The 15,479-nt window shown below is 44.0% G+C and overlaps 1 protein-coding gene across 3 annotated transcripts; it reads left to right on the top strand.

Annotated features, from left to right (window-relative positions):
• Window positions 1–1,243: 1,243 nt before the first annotated feature.
• On the top strand, window positions 1,244–15,431 carry LOC109893523 (phosphoinositide 3-kinase regulatory subunit 5). Of its 3 annotated transcripts, none has more exons than XM_031827739.1 (18): window positions 1,244–1,441; window positions 4,089–4,201; window positions 5,079–5,179; window positions 5,466–5,534; window positions 5,679–5,817; window positions 6,160–6,232; window positions 6,363–6,540; window positions 6,851–6,992; window positions 7,214–7,282; window positions 7,412–8,241; window positions 8,426–8,551; window positions 8,658–8,786; window positions 10,654–10,747; window positions 10,927–11,003; window positions 11,089–11,182; window positions 11,381–11,463; window positions 14,404–14,519; window positions 14,636–15,431. In XM_031827739.1, the coding sequence occupies exons 2-18, from the start codon at window positions 4,102–4,104 to the stop codon at window positions 14,784–14,786; spliced, it is 2,571 nt and encodes an 856-aa protein (XP_031683599.1). In that variant the 5' UTR covers window positions 1,244–1,441; window positions 4,089–4,101; the 3' UTR covers window positions 14,787–15,431. The 3 variants fall into 3 exon arrangements, with proteins under 3 accessions (XP_031683599.1, XP_020342360.1, XP_020342359.1); XM_020486771.2 differs by having other exon boundaries at window positions 6,824–6,992; window positions 14,407–14,519; XM_020486770.2 differs by having other exon boundaries at window positions 6,824–6,992.
• Window positions 15,432–15,479: the final 48 nt, after the last annotated feature.

Raw genomic sequence — 15,479 nt, 5'->3', positions numbered from 1 at the left:
ATACAACAGGTTTCATCTCAGCCTTAACCGTATTATTGAAGTACTTCTGTAGCATACGTTGTGAAATGTAACGATAGAAGTCCCGCCAAACTTCAGTAAATTATACGCAAGCAGCGACATCGTGCTGTGGCGGGAAGTACTGTTACGATAAAGGAATTCATAGTAATCTATCCTTGAGACATTACTGCTGACTGTGTCTGCGTTTGTTGGCTACTCTGAAGCTCAGTACGCTTGATTGGGAAAATGGAAAAGAATGGGCCAAAAGCAAACCAATGTCACATCCATTTGAATGTTCCACAAATTTCCCATATTGAAAAAGTGTAATTTGTGTGGCAATTTTTTTCAGATTCGTGGTCATGGCTAGAAGGAATACAACTTTGATCAAATATTTTTTTTTTAGCTAACCTTACCCTTTTCCTAACCTTAACATAATTATCCTAACCTGATACGTGAATTATCCTAACCTTCTGCTTAAGTTCTCCTAGCCTGCCATGAGAAGTCAAATCTGGCAAAGCGGTATCCCATCTAGTTAAAACCCAGATATTGAGAGGAGCGAGATGCAAGACTTTACTCTCACACAGTCACACGCAGCGCATGTGCAAGGGTTCACTTCACGCTGCCCATAGCTTATTAGCCAGGGCACCAAAACAGCAGAGCAATTGAGCCTCGCACTTTAACACTCTTAGTTGTTGCGGAAATTGACACACTGCTGGTCATCACTAGTTACCACAGCAACAAAATTTAAATTATGGCTAAAACATGTCCTATATAGGACATTTATATAATGTCCTATACAATCGTATTTTAAACCTTACCGTTGCGTTAACCCTAACCTTAACCACACTGCTGTTATACCTTACCCTAACCTTAAATCAAGACCAAAAAGCAAATGTTTGTTTTCATGAATTTTTAAAAGATAGACAATTTTGACTTTGTGGCTGTGCTATCTTGTGGACACCCACTATGCTGTTAATTTTTTGCATCTACTTCATATGTCGTGTCGCTGGGTCTAACTTTAAGGCTTCAAATATGTTTTACAGTTTCAGTTGACCAGAAGTTGTTAATGTTATGCCATTTTTCAGACATTATAATCTGTCTGATACTTAGATAGAAGTAGGCCTACTTAATTACTTTGACAAGCTGTCAATCTCTTGACAATATGTCAAATGAGATAAATTAATTTGAAATGCCCTGCCCTCATACCACCACAATGCCAACTACCTCCTCAACATGACTTTCATTCAGTTCCTGTTTAGCTACACATGCTCACTTGACTTTGAATTTGGATCATCTATTTTCGTTGGTCTGTGGCAGCACACACAGTGAAGGATGTGGTCACTGTATTCGTGTCCCTTCCACTGGTGAGCCACAGCTGGATGGAAAAAAATGGCTGGGATATAAAGCACTACTGAATGACACATACCCTTCAGGACAGCTGCAGGTAAGATTTAACAATCTTCACCTAGTGTCCGGTCTACTGCTTTGATGAAATGTCAACAGGTCCTATCTCCTAGAATAATTTAGACATTGTGTAAGAACTTGATGGTGTATGTCTTGACTCAAGACTTGGGAAAGGAAAATAATTGAGACTCAAGTTTTGAGTTTAAGCTGTAGTTGAGTGTGTGTGCAGTGTTGCTACCCTCTGTACCCAACAATAACACTGATCTCACCTCTGGTGCAAACCAAGATCAGTCGCTTAGATTTCTTAGAAAATGGGCCCAGTTTGCAGAGGTGTGAAATTTCTAAAACTTCCAAAAAACGTTGCTGCAAAAGCAAAGTGTTGCTAAAGCCTTCGTTTCCTGTTCCTCTTTCAACATATCATCCACACAATCTGTCAACAACAGTCTTAACCAAGTCACAAAATGATCGTTGTGGTGTTGCTTCATGTACTCCAACACACTCAGTTATTGTTGCTCCCAGTACAGTGTTGTTGTCCCTGTGTTATGTGGGAGTCCTCCGGCCGGCACCATGGATCACAGGAACAGTGTCACAGGGTGACACCTGCTTCCTCTGCTGAGGTTGGAATTCTGGCCAGAGCCAGTACAGTAATGTCAAGTAGAAAATTGTCAGTAGAAGGACCTTACGGAAGAGCTCAGAGACTTTCAATGTGGCACCGTCAGAAGATGCCACCTTTCCAACAAGTAGGTTAGTCAAATTTCTGCCCAGCTAGAGCTGTCCCGGTCAACTGTAAGTGTTGTTATTGTGAAGTGGAAACGTCTAGGAGCAACAACGGCCCAGCCGCTAAGTGGTAAGCCACACAAGCTCATAGAATGGGACCGTTGAGTGCCGAAGCCCGTAGCATGTAAAAATCGTCTGTCCTCGGTTGAAACACTCACTACTGAGTTCCAAACTGCCTCTAGAAGCAACGTGTTCATCGGGAGCTTCATGAAATGGGTTTCCATGGCCGAGCAGCCGCAAACAAAAATCACCATGCGTAATGCCAAGCGTCGGCTGGAGTGGTGTAAAGCTCGCTGCCATTGGACTCTGGAGCAGTGGAAACGCGTTCTCTGACGTTATGAATCATGCTTCACCATCTGGCAGTCAGACAGACTAATCTGGCTTGGCAGATGGCAGGAGAGCGCTACATGCCCTAATGCACACTGCAAACTGTAACGTTTGGTGGAGGAGGAATAATGGTCTGGGGCTGTTATTCTTGGTTCAGGCTAGGCCCCTTAGTTCCAGTGAAGGGAAATCTTAATACTACAGCATATAATTACATTCTAGATGATTCTTTGCTTCCAACTTTGTGGCAACAGTTTGGGGAAGGCCCTTTCCTGTTTCAGCATGACATTTCCCCCATGCACAAAGTGAGGTCCATACAGAAATGGTTTGTCGAGATCGGTGTGGAAGAACTTGACTGGCCTGCACAGAGCCCTGACCTCAACCCCATCAAACACCTTTGGGATGAATTGAAATTCTGTCTGCGTACCAGGCCTAATCGCCCAATATCAGTGCCTGACCTCATCAATGCTCTTGTGGCTGAATTGAAGAAAGTTCCCGAAGCAATGTTCCAACATCTAGTGGAAAGCCTTTGCAGAAGAGTGGAGGCTGTTATAGCAGCATAGGGGGACCAACTCTATATTAATGCCCATGATTTTGGAATGAGATGTTCGATGAGCAGGTGTCCACATACTTTTGGTCATGTAGCATATCTGAAAAGCTACCATCAAGTTCACACAACAGAACTGTAAATATGGTACGTGTGCACAGGAAAGGTTTCAGTGAGTAGGGCAATGTAATTGTATTATTCCATGTCATCACATTCCTGCCTTAAAGATACACTTCCGGGGATCTTCAGCACAACAAATATGTAACATATTGCACAAATTGGATTTGTAACATATCACACAAATTGCTACATTTGTATAATACTGCATCATACAAATTGCACAATTCCTAACATCACACGAAACAGATGATGTCGTACACAATTGGATGACATAGTACACAAAAAACAGGGACTCGTTTTGGCTCGTGAGCATCACTTTCAAAACTACTGGCTGAAATGATATAAAGTTTCAGAGTGATCTTGAACTGCCATTACATCTAAATATCTCCTCATCTCATGTAGGGTATAAACTTTACCCTCGGAGTGCTTCCTTAGTCACGTTCCAAGTAATCATAATAGGGAGGCTCTTTTCCTGTTTGTTTTGCCACAGGTGGCCCTCAGTTTCCTATTGACATCTCAGTCCCTGTTGCATGGCAACAGTGGCAGGGCTGCCTTTGGACCCCAGCTGTACTTCACAATGACCTGTCAATATTCCTGTCTGCACATATGAAGAAAGAGACCCTCCAGGTTAAATATAGGGCCCCATGGGGACCCAGGTCTGTGTGAGAGGTCACAGCAGCTTTACTCTGGGCCTAAGGCTCTTATTTAATATATGCCCAATCTGATCATCAGTCTGTGGGTTAACAAAGAGCCAGGGGAGTTCACACTGCTGAAACATGGAAGTGTTCTTTTCTGATAGACTTCTCCATCACCATTTATTTATTACAGCTTTTAGCCATCCACAGATCAAACACTTGTGGTTGCAAGTAATTAAGAAAAAAACGGCAATGTTGTTCAAAATCCTGTGATGCTTTTGCAGGAGATGATCTAAGATGGAGCACACCTCGTGCACAGAGGACCGTATCCACCACGCCCTGGAGAGGTGCCTTTATGGTCTGGGCCACAGCTCTCCCAACACACAGCCCTGGAACGGTAAGCCTCATCACTTAGATTTACTGATCTAATGTTCTTTGAAAAGCACATCTCTTAAGAAGGAAGTTCAATCATCTCAAAATCCAAATGTAATATCCGGATATGATTAATCAGTGTGAAATTTCACCACTTTCACATCTGAATGTTAATGAATGTGGTACATCGGTTATGCAGTCAATCATGTGTGTTTTCATTCATAAAAAATACTCCCATTGTTGTGAAACAGTGTTAAAATGTTGGGTCAACTAGTTTCGCCATGAGTCAAAGGGGAAATGAAAGAGGTGACACATGGGGGAGGAGGGGGTGAGGACATAGCTCACATGTCAAATAGGAAATTGAGATAATTTCTAGGGAATTTCTAGGGCCTAGTGACTCAAAAGAACAAATGATATATCAAGCATCAGGCTGTAACACAGCACTCCAGAGTGACAATCAAGCAATAAGGCACAAGGGTGTGTGGTATATGGCCAAGGGCTGTTCTTACATACGACGCATCGCAGAGTGCCTGGATACTACAATATACCTGGTATATTGGCCATATACCACAAACCCCCGAGGTGCCTTATTGCTATTATAAACTGGTTACCAACGTAATTAGAACAGTAAAAATAAGTGTTTTGTCATACCCATGGTATACGATCTCATATACCACGGCTGTCAGCCATTCAGCATTCAGGGCTGGAACCACCCAGTTTGTAATGCGATATAAGTACTTTACATTTGTCCACACCCACTTAAATAAACTGGTATTAAATATGGACAGCACAGTGTCAATTTTATGTACACAGTATGATTGTTTGGATTTGACCACCATTCCTACTGAAAGGGGAAGTAAGAGTATATTTGTCCTACATTGTGTGTTTGTCTGTGTGTTTAGCTGGCCTGTGCATAAACCGCTGGAGTTTAGAGGAACTAGTGAAGCGAGATCCACAAAACTTCATCATCCTACTGCAGCAGATTCTGAGGAAAACTAGGGAGGTATGGCTCTCCATGTAATGAACTGTTCTACATCTGTGTAATTTACTGTAGCTGTAATGTAGCTGTAATGTAACTGTAATGTAGCTGTAATGTAACTGTAATGGAGCTGTAATGTAACTGTAATGTAGCTGTAATGTAACTGTAATGTAGCTGTAATGTAACTGTAATGTAACTGTATTGTAGCTGTAATGTAACTGTAATGTAGCTGTAATGTAACTGTAATGTAGCTGTAATGTAGCTGTAATGGAGCTGTAATATAGCTGTAATGTAATTCTATATTCTGTAGGTTCTAGAGCAGTCCCAGGATGAGCTGGTGGTCCCACTGGCTCTCCTGTTCTCTTCTACTCTTCTGCAGGTGAGCCCAGATACAGTAGACCGCCACACCACAGAAACTCATCATCACCAACCATGACCAGAAACGCACGTGTGGACAGTCTCAGACCAGTCCAATGTAGCGTAGTTCTCCGATGATCCAGTAAATATCTCTCATCTGTTTCAGACCCCTCACTTCTCCCCCGACTCTGGGGTGCTGCAGGATGCCTGTGAGGTGTTCCACTGTTTCCTGTCCTGGCCGGAGCCCTGCTGCAGCGCCAGCCGACACCTGCTCTCCCTCATCCAGCAGGAGCTCAGGGCACCAGGTATTGAACCCTTGACTCTATACAGCCTTCCTGTTGGTATGGGTCTCATCTCATCTGTCACTTGTCACTGTCCTGATTCAAGTTCCATTTTCTTCCACATGGTGGCACTATTGTCTAAACCAGGGCTCTCCAACCCTACCATCCTGTAGGTTTTCGCTCCAACCCTAATCTAGCACACCTGATTCTAACAATTAGCTGGTTGATAAACTGAATCAGGCTAGTTAAAACTGGGGTTGGATCGAAAACCTACAGGAGAATAGTTATCCAGGAACAGAGTTGGAGAGCCCTGGTTTAAACAATACAATACAAACAGTACCATCACTTATACTGTATTTCCACCAGGTATCTCATTTCAAAGACTATTGAGAGAAGAACAGGGCTTGACCACCACCACCACCAATCACTCCAAAACTATGTAAGTCAACACAGACCATCCGTGATTAAATCATTCAACATCGCCCCAACTTGAAACATTTAAACACAAACCACTGTTCTCCTCTTTGTTGTGTGTGTGTGATCATAACTTGTGTGTGTGACTGTATTAGGACGGTATTGTTAATGAGCCCAGGCGAGGATGTCCCTCCCGAGCTCCTGTCTGTCTCTGAGCAGCTGAGTGGTGTCTGTCACTCCCAGAGGGACACCTCCATCACCCTGATCAAACATGCCTTCCAGGCTGCCCTGGGGACCAAGTACCCCCTCCAGATACTGCATCATGCACTGCAGGTATGTGTGATTATATGTGATTACTAAATTACGTGTTCACAGTTCAGTTACTTCACCTACTGTCACATAGGCATTTCTATATGATTATCTATACTCCAGTGTCATAAATTACATTTTTACATTCACCATTTTCTAGCTCCTTAATTTAACGTCTTTTTGGTTGTTCATTTTGGATTTATACATATATGCATTATGCATGGTGCACCAACACTACTGCAGATAATCTGTATCATACATATACTGCTAGCAAACAGGTTATACAATATCTGTATTTGTCAAACAGTCAAAAGGGGCAGAGGATCTGGAGCAGCTTGTGACTGCAGTAACAGAGGCCCTGGAGACGGCAGCCTCTACACACGACCCAGACGCAGCCAGAGAGAGTCTATTGCAGAGCCTAAAGGGGCTGGTGGAGAGCATTGGCATACCCCCTCCAGACTGCCATACAAGCCCTGGTGAGAGAACTTTACGACATGCTTCATCATAATCTCACCATCTGAGGCGTTCCTGGAACAGATAAGCTGGTCTACTTTGGGCAAACAGGACGGACTGGAGATGATTAGAGATAGACAGATGAGGAAGTCAAATGAGTAATAATCTGAGAAACTCACAGTGTCACATACAATGCTTGATCATACTTGATCTGATTAGTCTTGGATCTTTCTCTTATTATTAGGAAATGTCCATACACTGACGCTGCCCTTAGCCAAATGTCACATGTACTCCTGGGATAAGGACAACTTCGGTAATGAGCTTCTTTCCCATTGCTTCTTTCTCCATATTCAAGACAGTATATTTCAACACCATACTGTAAAATCTGTATAGCCTTTGTGTCTGTGGACTGTTAATGATGTAATTCTGTGTATTCGTTCAGACATTTTAAATGACCTTCTTCAGAGTGAGCTGGACCAGCTCCCAGTCTTTAACCTTCCCACAGACAAGGGAGAGGACGATGATGAAGATGAGGAAACAGAGGAGGAAACAATAAAGAACCGATACACAGACCACCGGATCTCCACTGTGTCCATCTGCTCCAAAGACTCTATGTTCTCCAGCTACTCCCTGTCCTCCAGCTTGTCTGTGCCCTCCACCCTGTCTGAGTCTTCTGGGGTGGACAGTGACTTCAGCGAGGACTTGGAGACAGATGACGGTCAACCAGAGACCAGGAGGAGACCAAAGTCAAAAGTCCACCTCAGCCAGCGTTTCTCCATGCTCTTCAAGTCCCAACGCAGCTCCTCCCTCTGCCGACGCGCACAGAGCATGGGCTCCCGTGGTGATGTCATTAGAGACGGCCCATCTGGGGCGCTGTTCAAGCGCTCCAAGTCATTGCCTAGACAGGTCCGCCTGCCCCGCCTGCCCCGCAGTTCAGGGGTGCCTGCCCCCACCTCAGATGGACCGTTTCCCCAGAGTCACCACGTGTGTGTCCGGAAGAGGCCCATTCTGAGTTGTGAGGAGGGGGATGGGGTGGAGATGTCCACCCTAGTCAGGGTGGTAGTGTTTGGGGGGGACCGGGAGGCAGGGAGGCTGGCCAGGGCCTACACTGACCTACAGCAGAGGGAGAGCAGGTGTCCTCGCCTCACCAGGGCCTACAGGCTGCAGTTCTACTTTGTCCCTGTGAAGAGAGGGAACCTGGGAGGTCCAGGAGGAATGTCCATAGTGCCTGAGGGGCACCTAGGGAGTCTACTGAAATGCCCAACATCTACGGTGAGAATACCCAGCTTCTTGATTCTTCCAGAAGAGGACAAGAGCATTATCTACAGCTGACTTCATAGTTGTGTACAGAAGACTAAAACATTATGACGTGCCATTAGATATGACAATGAGAGCTTATAATCTCTTCCTAACCCTAACATTGTACAACTTATCTTATCTTTGCTGTCACATCCAGAAGTCAAATGCAGTTATACTTGAGGACAGCACCACTGACATCGCCCAGTTGATAGGCATGACTGACCCCTGGTACAAACAGAGCGTGCTCAGTCTCCTCAGCCTGTCCTCTGATGTCCTGTGCCAGGTACCACAATTACAACTTCACCTGGGTTCCTTTTCAAACAGACCATCATGTGTCCTTTAATTATCCTAACTGGGGATTGTATTTCTATATGAATGTAATTTCCCAGACAACTTCTAAAGTGGATTGTGACTCAGATAGCAGCTCCTCTGAGCGCGTTCTCCTCCTGGCAGACCTGGTGCTGTATTACTGTCGAAATGCAGCACAGCCTGTTCTGTTACAACTCTACCAGGCTGAGGTGAGCCCGGTCCTACTTTAACTAATACATACAGGACCAGTCAAAAGTTTGGACACATCTACTCATTCAACGGTTTGTCTTTATTTTTACTATTTTCTACATTGTTGAATAATATTGTAGACATCAAAACTATGAAATAACACATATGGAGTCATGTAGTAACCAAAAAAATAATGTAGTAACCAAAAAAGTGTTAAACAAATCTACAAATGTTTTATATTTGAGATTCTTCAAAATAGCCACCCTTTTCCTTAATGACAGCAATGCACACTCTTGGCATTCTCTCAACCAGCTTCATGAGGTAGTCACCTGGAATACTTTTCAATTAACAGGTGTGCCTATTTAAAACTTAATTTGTGGAATTACTTTCCTTTATGTGTTTGAGCCAATCAGTTGTGTCGTGACAAGGTGGGGTGGTATACAGAAGATAGGCCTATTTGTTAAAATACCAAGTCCATATTATGGCAAGAACTGAAGGTCAGTCATTGCAGAAAATTTCAAGAACTTTGAAAGTTTCTTCAAGAGCAGTCGCAAAAACCATCAAGTGCTATGATGAAACTGGCTCTCATAGGGACCGCCACAGGAAAGGAAGACCCAGAGTTACATCTGCTGCAGAGGATAGAAATTGCAGCTCAAATAAATGCTTCACAGAGTAAAGTAACAGACACATCTCAACATCAACTGTTCAGAGGACACTACGTGGATCAGGCCGTCCGAACGTGAAGCATGCATGGAGGAGGAGGTGTGATGGTGTGGGGGTGCTTTGCTGGTGACACTGTCAGTGATTTATTTTGAATTCTAAACACACTTAACCAGCATGGCTACCACAGCATTCTGCAGCGATAACCATCCCATATGGTTTGCACTTAGTGGGAATATAATTTGTTTTTCAACAGGACAATGACTCAACACACCTCCAGGCTGTGTAAGGGCTATTTGACCAAGAAGAAGAGTGATGGATTGCTGCATCAGATGACCTGCCCTCCACAATCACCTGACCTCAACCCAGTTGAGATGGTTTGGGATGAGTTGGACTGCAGAATATAGGAAAAGCAGCCAACAAGTGCTCAGCGTATGTGGGAACTCTTTCAAGACTGTTGGAAAAGCATTACAGGTGAAGCTGTTTGAGAGAATGCCAAGAGTGTGCAAAGCTGTCATCAAGGCAAAGGGTGGGAATCTAAAACAGAATATATATTTTTATTTATTTTATTTATATTTTGTGTCTCGACTTCCGCCAAAGTCGGTCCCTCTCCTTGTTTGGGCGGCGTTCGGCGGTCGACGTCACCAGCCTTCTAGCCATCGCCAATCCACTTTTCATTTTACATTTGTTTTGTCTTTGTTTTACACACCTGGTTCCAATTCCCCAATTACATGTTCATTATTTAACCCTCTGTTTTCCCCATAGGTTTTGTGCGTGATTGTTTTATGTATGTTCGGTCCGTTATTGTGAGCTTGGTATTACGACATGTTATTGGAATATTTGAGTAAAGTTACTTGTGTTACTCATCTCTGCTGTCCTGCGCCTGACTCCTCTGCACCAGCTACACCCAGACCATTACATTTTGGTTACTACATGATTCCATATGTGTTATTTCATAGTTTTGATGTCTTCACTATTATTCTACAATGTATGAAATAGCAAAAATAAAGAAAAACCCTTGAATGAGTAGGCGTGTCCAAACTTTTGACTGGTACTGTATTTCAACACTGTATTCAGATAGACTGTGAAACATTGTAGGATACAAGGAAATTCTATACAGGCATATCTGTCTACACCAGTAAATGGATAATTGAGTCCACATGACTGATGTTTTTCACACAAACACGTGCATGCCATTCAAAGTACTTTCAATTATGTGTGACATAGCTGACCCTGGCTGGGGGAGAGAAGAGAAGAGAGGTGTTTATCCATTCCTTGGAGCTTGGACACACAGCAGGGACACGAGCCGTCAAGGCCATGGGTGAGTTTGCCCACCTCGAACACGCACGCATAGGCACACTTATGCATGCACTTGCACAAAAACACACACACCACTCTCAAAGGTTATTTAACAAAACATGCCTGTGTTTTATTCTAGAATCTATATGTGTGTCTGTCCTTCTACTGTAATATCTAGTCATGACTGCCTCTGTGTTACAGGTGCAGCTAGCAAAAGGTTTGGGATTGATGGAGATCGTGAGGCCCTGCCATTAGCACTATATATTGTTTATAACAAGGTATTATTTAGCACTTTTTCAAAAACACAATTACAGAATTACTTGAGAGACATTATTTTCCAACCCTTCCATCATTCTATTTTAGGTTTTTGTAAGTGGGAGGAGTCAAAGGACAGAAACAGACATGGTTTGCACCTCAATAAACTTGAGGAAAGCCTGCAAGAGACCTCAGCAGCTAGGTATGTGGCTTACCGCAAGCTTTGAAGAAGATGAATTGAGAAAGATGAATACAAAAATAGATGTAATATTTTACACATATTTAGTCATTTTTTTCTCTTGACATAACTCCCATGAAATGTTATTTTAATCTTGGTAGTTCCTGTGCAGTTGTTAGAAAATATGACATGAACTACTCAAGATAATGTGTTTATATCTAGATTCTAAAATGGAGAGTCTTCACTTGACAATGACAGAGGTGTTGAAGATACAGAGCTCCAAATCCAAGAAAAACTACAATCAGGTGAAATAGAGACACATTGCTTGACACCTGGGCAGAAGAGACATAAGCAACCGCTTAGGGCCCCGCGGCCACCTGGGGGCCCCCAACCCACAAAAACAATATATAAATATATATATATACCAAATAGGGCTATCTTCTATATATCCAAACGTTTGACTGGTACTGTATATATATATATATATATATATATACGTTTGGACACACCTACTCATTCAAGGGTTTTTCTTTGTTTTTAACTATTTTCTACATTGTAGAACAATAATGAAGACATCAAAACTATGAAATAACACATGAAATCATGTAGTAACCAAAAAAGTGTTAAACAAATCAAAATATATTTCATAATTGAGATTCTTCAAAGGAGCCACCCTTTGCCTTGTTGACAGCTTTGCCCTATTTGGTAAAATACCAAGTCCATATTATGGCAAGAACAGCTCAAATAAGCAAAAAGAAACTACAGTCCATCATTACTTTAGGACATGAAGGTCAGTCAATGTGGAACATTTCAAGAATTTTAAACGTTTCTTTAAGTGCAGTCGCAAAAACCATCAAGTGCTATGATGAAACTGGCTCTCATGAGGACCGCCACAGGAACGGAAGACCCAGAGTTACCTCTGCTGCAGAGGATAAGTTCATTAGAGTTACCAGCCTCAGAAAATGCAGCCCAGATAAATGCTTCAAAGAGTTCAGGTAACAGAAACATCTCTCTGAAACTGTTCAGAGGAGACTGTGTGAATCAGGCCTTTGTGGTCAAATTACTGCAAAGACACTACTACTAAAGGACACCAATAATAAGAAGAGACTTGCTTTGGGCCAAGAAACACGAGCAAAGAACATTAGACTGATGGAAATCTGTCCTTTGGTCTGATGAATCCAAATTTGAGATTTTTGGTTCCAACCACCATGTCTTTGTGAGACGCAGAGTAGGTGAACGGATAATTTCTGCATGTTTGGTTCCCACCGTGAAGCATGGAGGAGGAGGGGGTGCTTTGCTGGTGACACCTTCAATGATTTATTTCAAATTCAAGACACACTTAATCAGCATTCTGCAGTGATACGCCATCCCATCTGGTTTGCGCTTAGTCCCACTATCATTTGTTTTTCAACAGGACAATGACCCAACACACCTTCAGGCTGTTTTAGTGTCACGCCCTGACCATAGAGGGCTGTTTATTCTCTATGGTGGTTGGGGCATGACAGTGACTAGGGTGGGTTATCTAGGGGAATTATAATTCTATGTTGGCCTGATATGGTTCCCAATCAGAGGCAGCTGATTATCGTTGTCTCTGATTGGGGATCATATTTAGGTAGCCATTTCCCCCATTATGTTTGTGGGATCTTGTGTTTGTGTAGCTGCCTGTGAGCAGCCCAGAACGTCATGTTTCGTTTGTGCTTGTTTGTTTTTGTTTGGTGAGTTTCGATTTATTAAAATATGTGGAACTCTACGCACGCTGCGCCTTGGTCCATTCATTAGGACGAACGTGACAGAAGATCCCACCACCAAAGTACCAAGCAGCATGGCCAGGAGGAGCAGGGATCCTGGGCCCGGGAGAAAAGGGAGTGGAGGACATCATGGACATTGGGAGGAGGTAATGGCAGGGGACAAGACCCTGCCATGGAAGCAGACGGAGGCAGCGAAGGAGGATCAACGACGACTCCGGGGTTCACAACCAAGACGCAAGCATGAGAGGCAACCCCGGTGTGGTTGGCGGAGCCAGGTTTCAGACCAGAGCCAACTCCCCCCGCACTCGCTTTAAGGAGCGTGTGATATGCACTGTGTCTCCAGTGCGCATCCACAGCCCGGTGCGCTCAGCGCCAGCTCTCTGCACTTGCCGAGCATCCAGCCAGGACAGGTTGTGCCGGCTCAGCACTCCTGGTCTCCAGTACGCCTCCTCGGACCAGGATATCCTGCGCCGGCTCTGCCTTCACAGCCCAGTGCGTCCTGTGCCAGCGCCCCGCACTTGCCAGGCTAAAGTGAGCATCCAGCCAGGACAGGTTGTGCCAGCTCTACGCTCTAGACCTAGACAGTGCGCCTCCACAATCCAGTACGTCCTGTGCCTCCTCCCCACTCTCGCCCTGAGGTGCGTGTCATCAGCCCGGTCCACCTGTACCGGTCCCACGCATCAGGCCTCCAGTGCGGCTCCACAGTCCAGAGCTTCCGGCGACAGTTCCCAGTCCAGAGCTTCCGGCGACAGTTCCCAGTCCAGAGCTTCCGGCGACAGTTCCCAGTCCAGAGCTTCCGGCGACAGTTCCCAGTTCAGAGCTTCCGGCGACAGTTCCCAGTTCAGAGCTTCCGGCGACAGGTCCCAGTCCAGAGCTTTCGGCGACAGTTCCCAGTTCAGAGCTTCTGGCGACAGGTCCCAGTCCAGAGCTTTCGGCGACAGGTCCCAGTCCAGAGCGTACAGCGACGTTTCACAGTCTGAAACCTCCTGAGACGGTCCGCGGTCTAGAACCTCCGGAGACGGTCCGCGGTCCGGAGAGTTTTCTCTTAGTACTGTTAATCAGTCAATAACAGTCACTCAATAGTCTAGCCAGCAACTTGTAATAATCATTGTCGAATTCCGACCCTTTACCCATTGGCCACATTGATATTGTTAGTCACTCTGACTCAGATATCATATTAACATGGCATAATTCATGGCAAGATGTGTAGAAATGCAGGAAATTCGCTTAAGAAAATTACAAAAATGTTTCCCCATCCTATGGGGAAATGTGTAGAATTACAGGAAATTAGATCTAAAACTGGCAATTTTTCTCTCCACCACATGGCACAATTTGTAGAATTGCATGAAATTACAGATATAGGATCTTAATTTGATGACTTGTTTGTTGCTGAGAATTGCCAAACAGCACAGTTCATGGAAATTGTCATGAACAGTCATGTGTAGTGGCTTACCTTGACTAACTCGTGTCCCTTGCATCCTTGACCTCTCCCCTCAGCAGATCTCCAGGTCAGAGGTGAAGGTGGACAAGGTCCAGGTGAGTGGTGGCAGTGGGATCACCTTCCCTGTGTGTCTGGACCAGGATGAGAAGAAGATCATCCAAAGCGTCATCAGGTACTGTATCAATTAAACCAACCACAGGCCTGATCATGTGCTGCCAATATACAGTATACTACAGAATGATTTTACATGACATGTTGCTGACCCAATAATTATTCTGTTGTGTGTAGGTGTGAGGTGTCGTTGTGCTGTAAACCAGGTAACGGTTCTGACTGGAGGTCTCACAGGAGCCGGCCTGGTCAGGTCCAGCCACTGCACCCCTCCTTCTGCTCCCTGCTCTGCCTGCCCATCACCTCCTTCTGTGGATCTCAACCGTCATAAACCACTGGACTAGGCTACAACGTTCCTCTCCTAAACCACTCAGACATGAACACCCACATGATGTTCTGATAATAATGTTTTCCATTTAGCATGAAGCTTTTATCCAAAGCAACATACAGTCATGTGTACATACATTTTATGTATGGTCCCCGGAATCAAACCCACTACCCTGGTGTTACAAGTGCCCTGCTCTACCAACTGAGCTACAGAGGAAGTTGTATTATTTTGCACATCTGGTATTCTGTGTACTGTAATAGTCAACTCAGTCAAAAACATTTTGGCTGCATGATCTTTTCTCCTGTTTTATTTTTTGACAACCTTGAGTGGATGCCTTGTGATGCATTGTACTTGTCTAGACTAGACAAAGGGGATTTTACTGTTGTGGTGCTGTGAGAAAATGTGTTTCACTCGATATTGTACAGTCCCCATGGGCTTCCATGTGCATTGCTAGCAGTGCACTGTACATTTTCTGTCATTCTTATCATGTCTGAATATTCATTCATTGAAATGTTCTCTATGCTATAATGTCAACATTTCATTTTTCAACTACGAATGACCCTGAGGACTCCTCAGTTCTCATTGACAAGTGTATAACATGAATAAATACATATATTTATTGAAATAAAGAAAACATATTTAACAGGATTCCACACTGTTGAATTTATTTCAGCTAAGCAATAATATAAAGGAAGT

The sequence above is a fragment of the Oncorhynchus kisutch genome, linkage group LG6 (genome assembly GCF_002021735.2).
Source record: "Oncorhynchus kisutch isolate 150728-3 linkage group LG6, Okis_V2, whole genome shotgun sequence".
Classification (NCBI taxonomy): Eukaryota; Metazoa; Chordata; class Actinopteri; order Salmoniformes; family Salmonidae; genus Oncorhynchus; species Oncorhynchus kisutch.
The sequence above is the reverse complement of the archived record's forward strand: the minus strand, read 5'-3'. Positions and strand labels throughout refer to the sequence as shown.

What these genes read in the sequence shown, in the direction of transcription:
- LOC109893523 (XM_020486770.2), top strand. Translation starts at nt 4,102, where the DNA reads ATGGAGCACACCTCGTGCACAGAGGACCGTATCCACCACGCCCTGGAG. An exon ending in ACCAATCACTCCAAAACTAT is followed by an intron (nt 6,233 to 6,362) that starts GTAAGTCAACAC and finishes TGACTGTATTAG; the next exon opens with GACGGTATTGTTAATGAGCC. An exon ending in TATATATTGTTTATAACAAG is followed by an intron (nt 11,004 to 11,088) that starts GTATTATTTAGC and finishes ATTCTATTTTAG; the next exon opens with GTTTTTGTAAGTGGGAGGAG.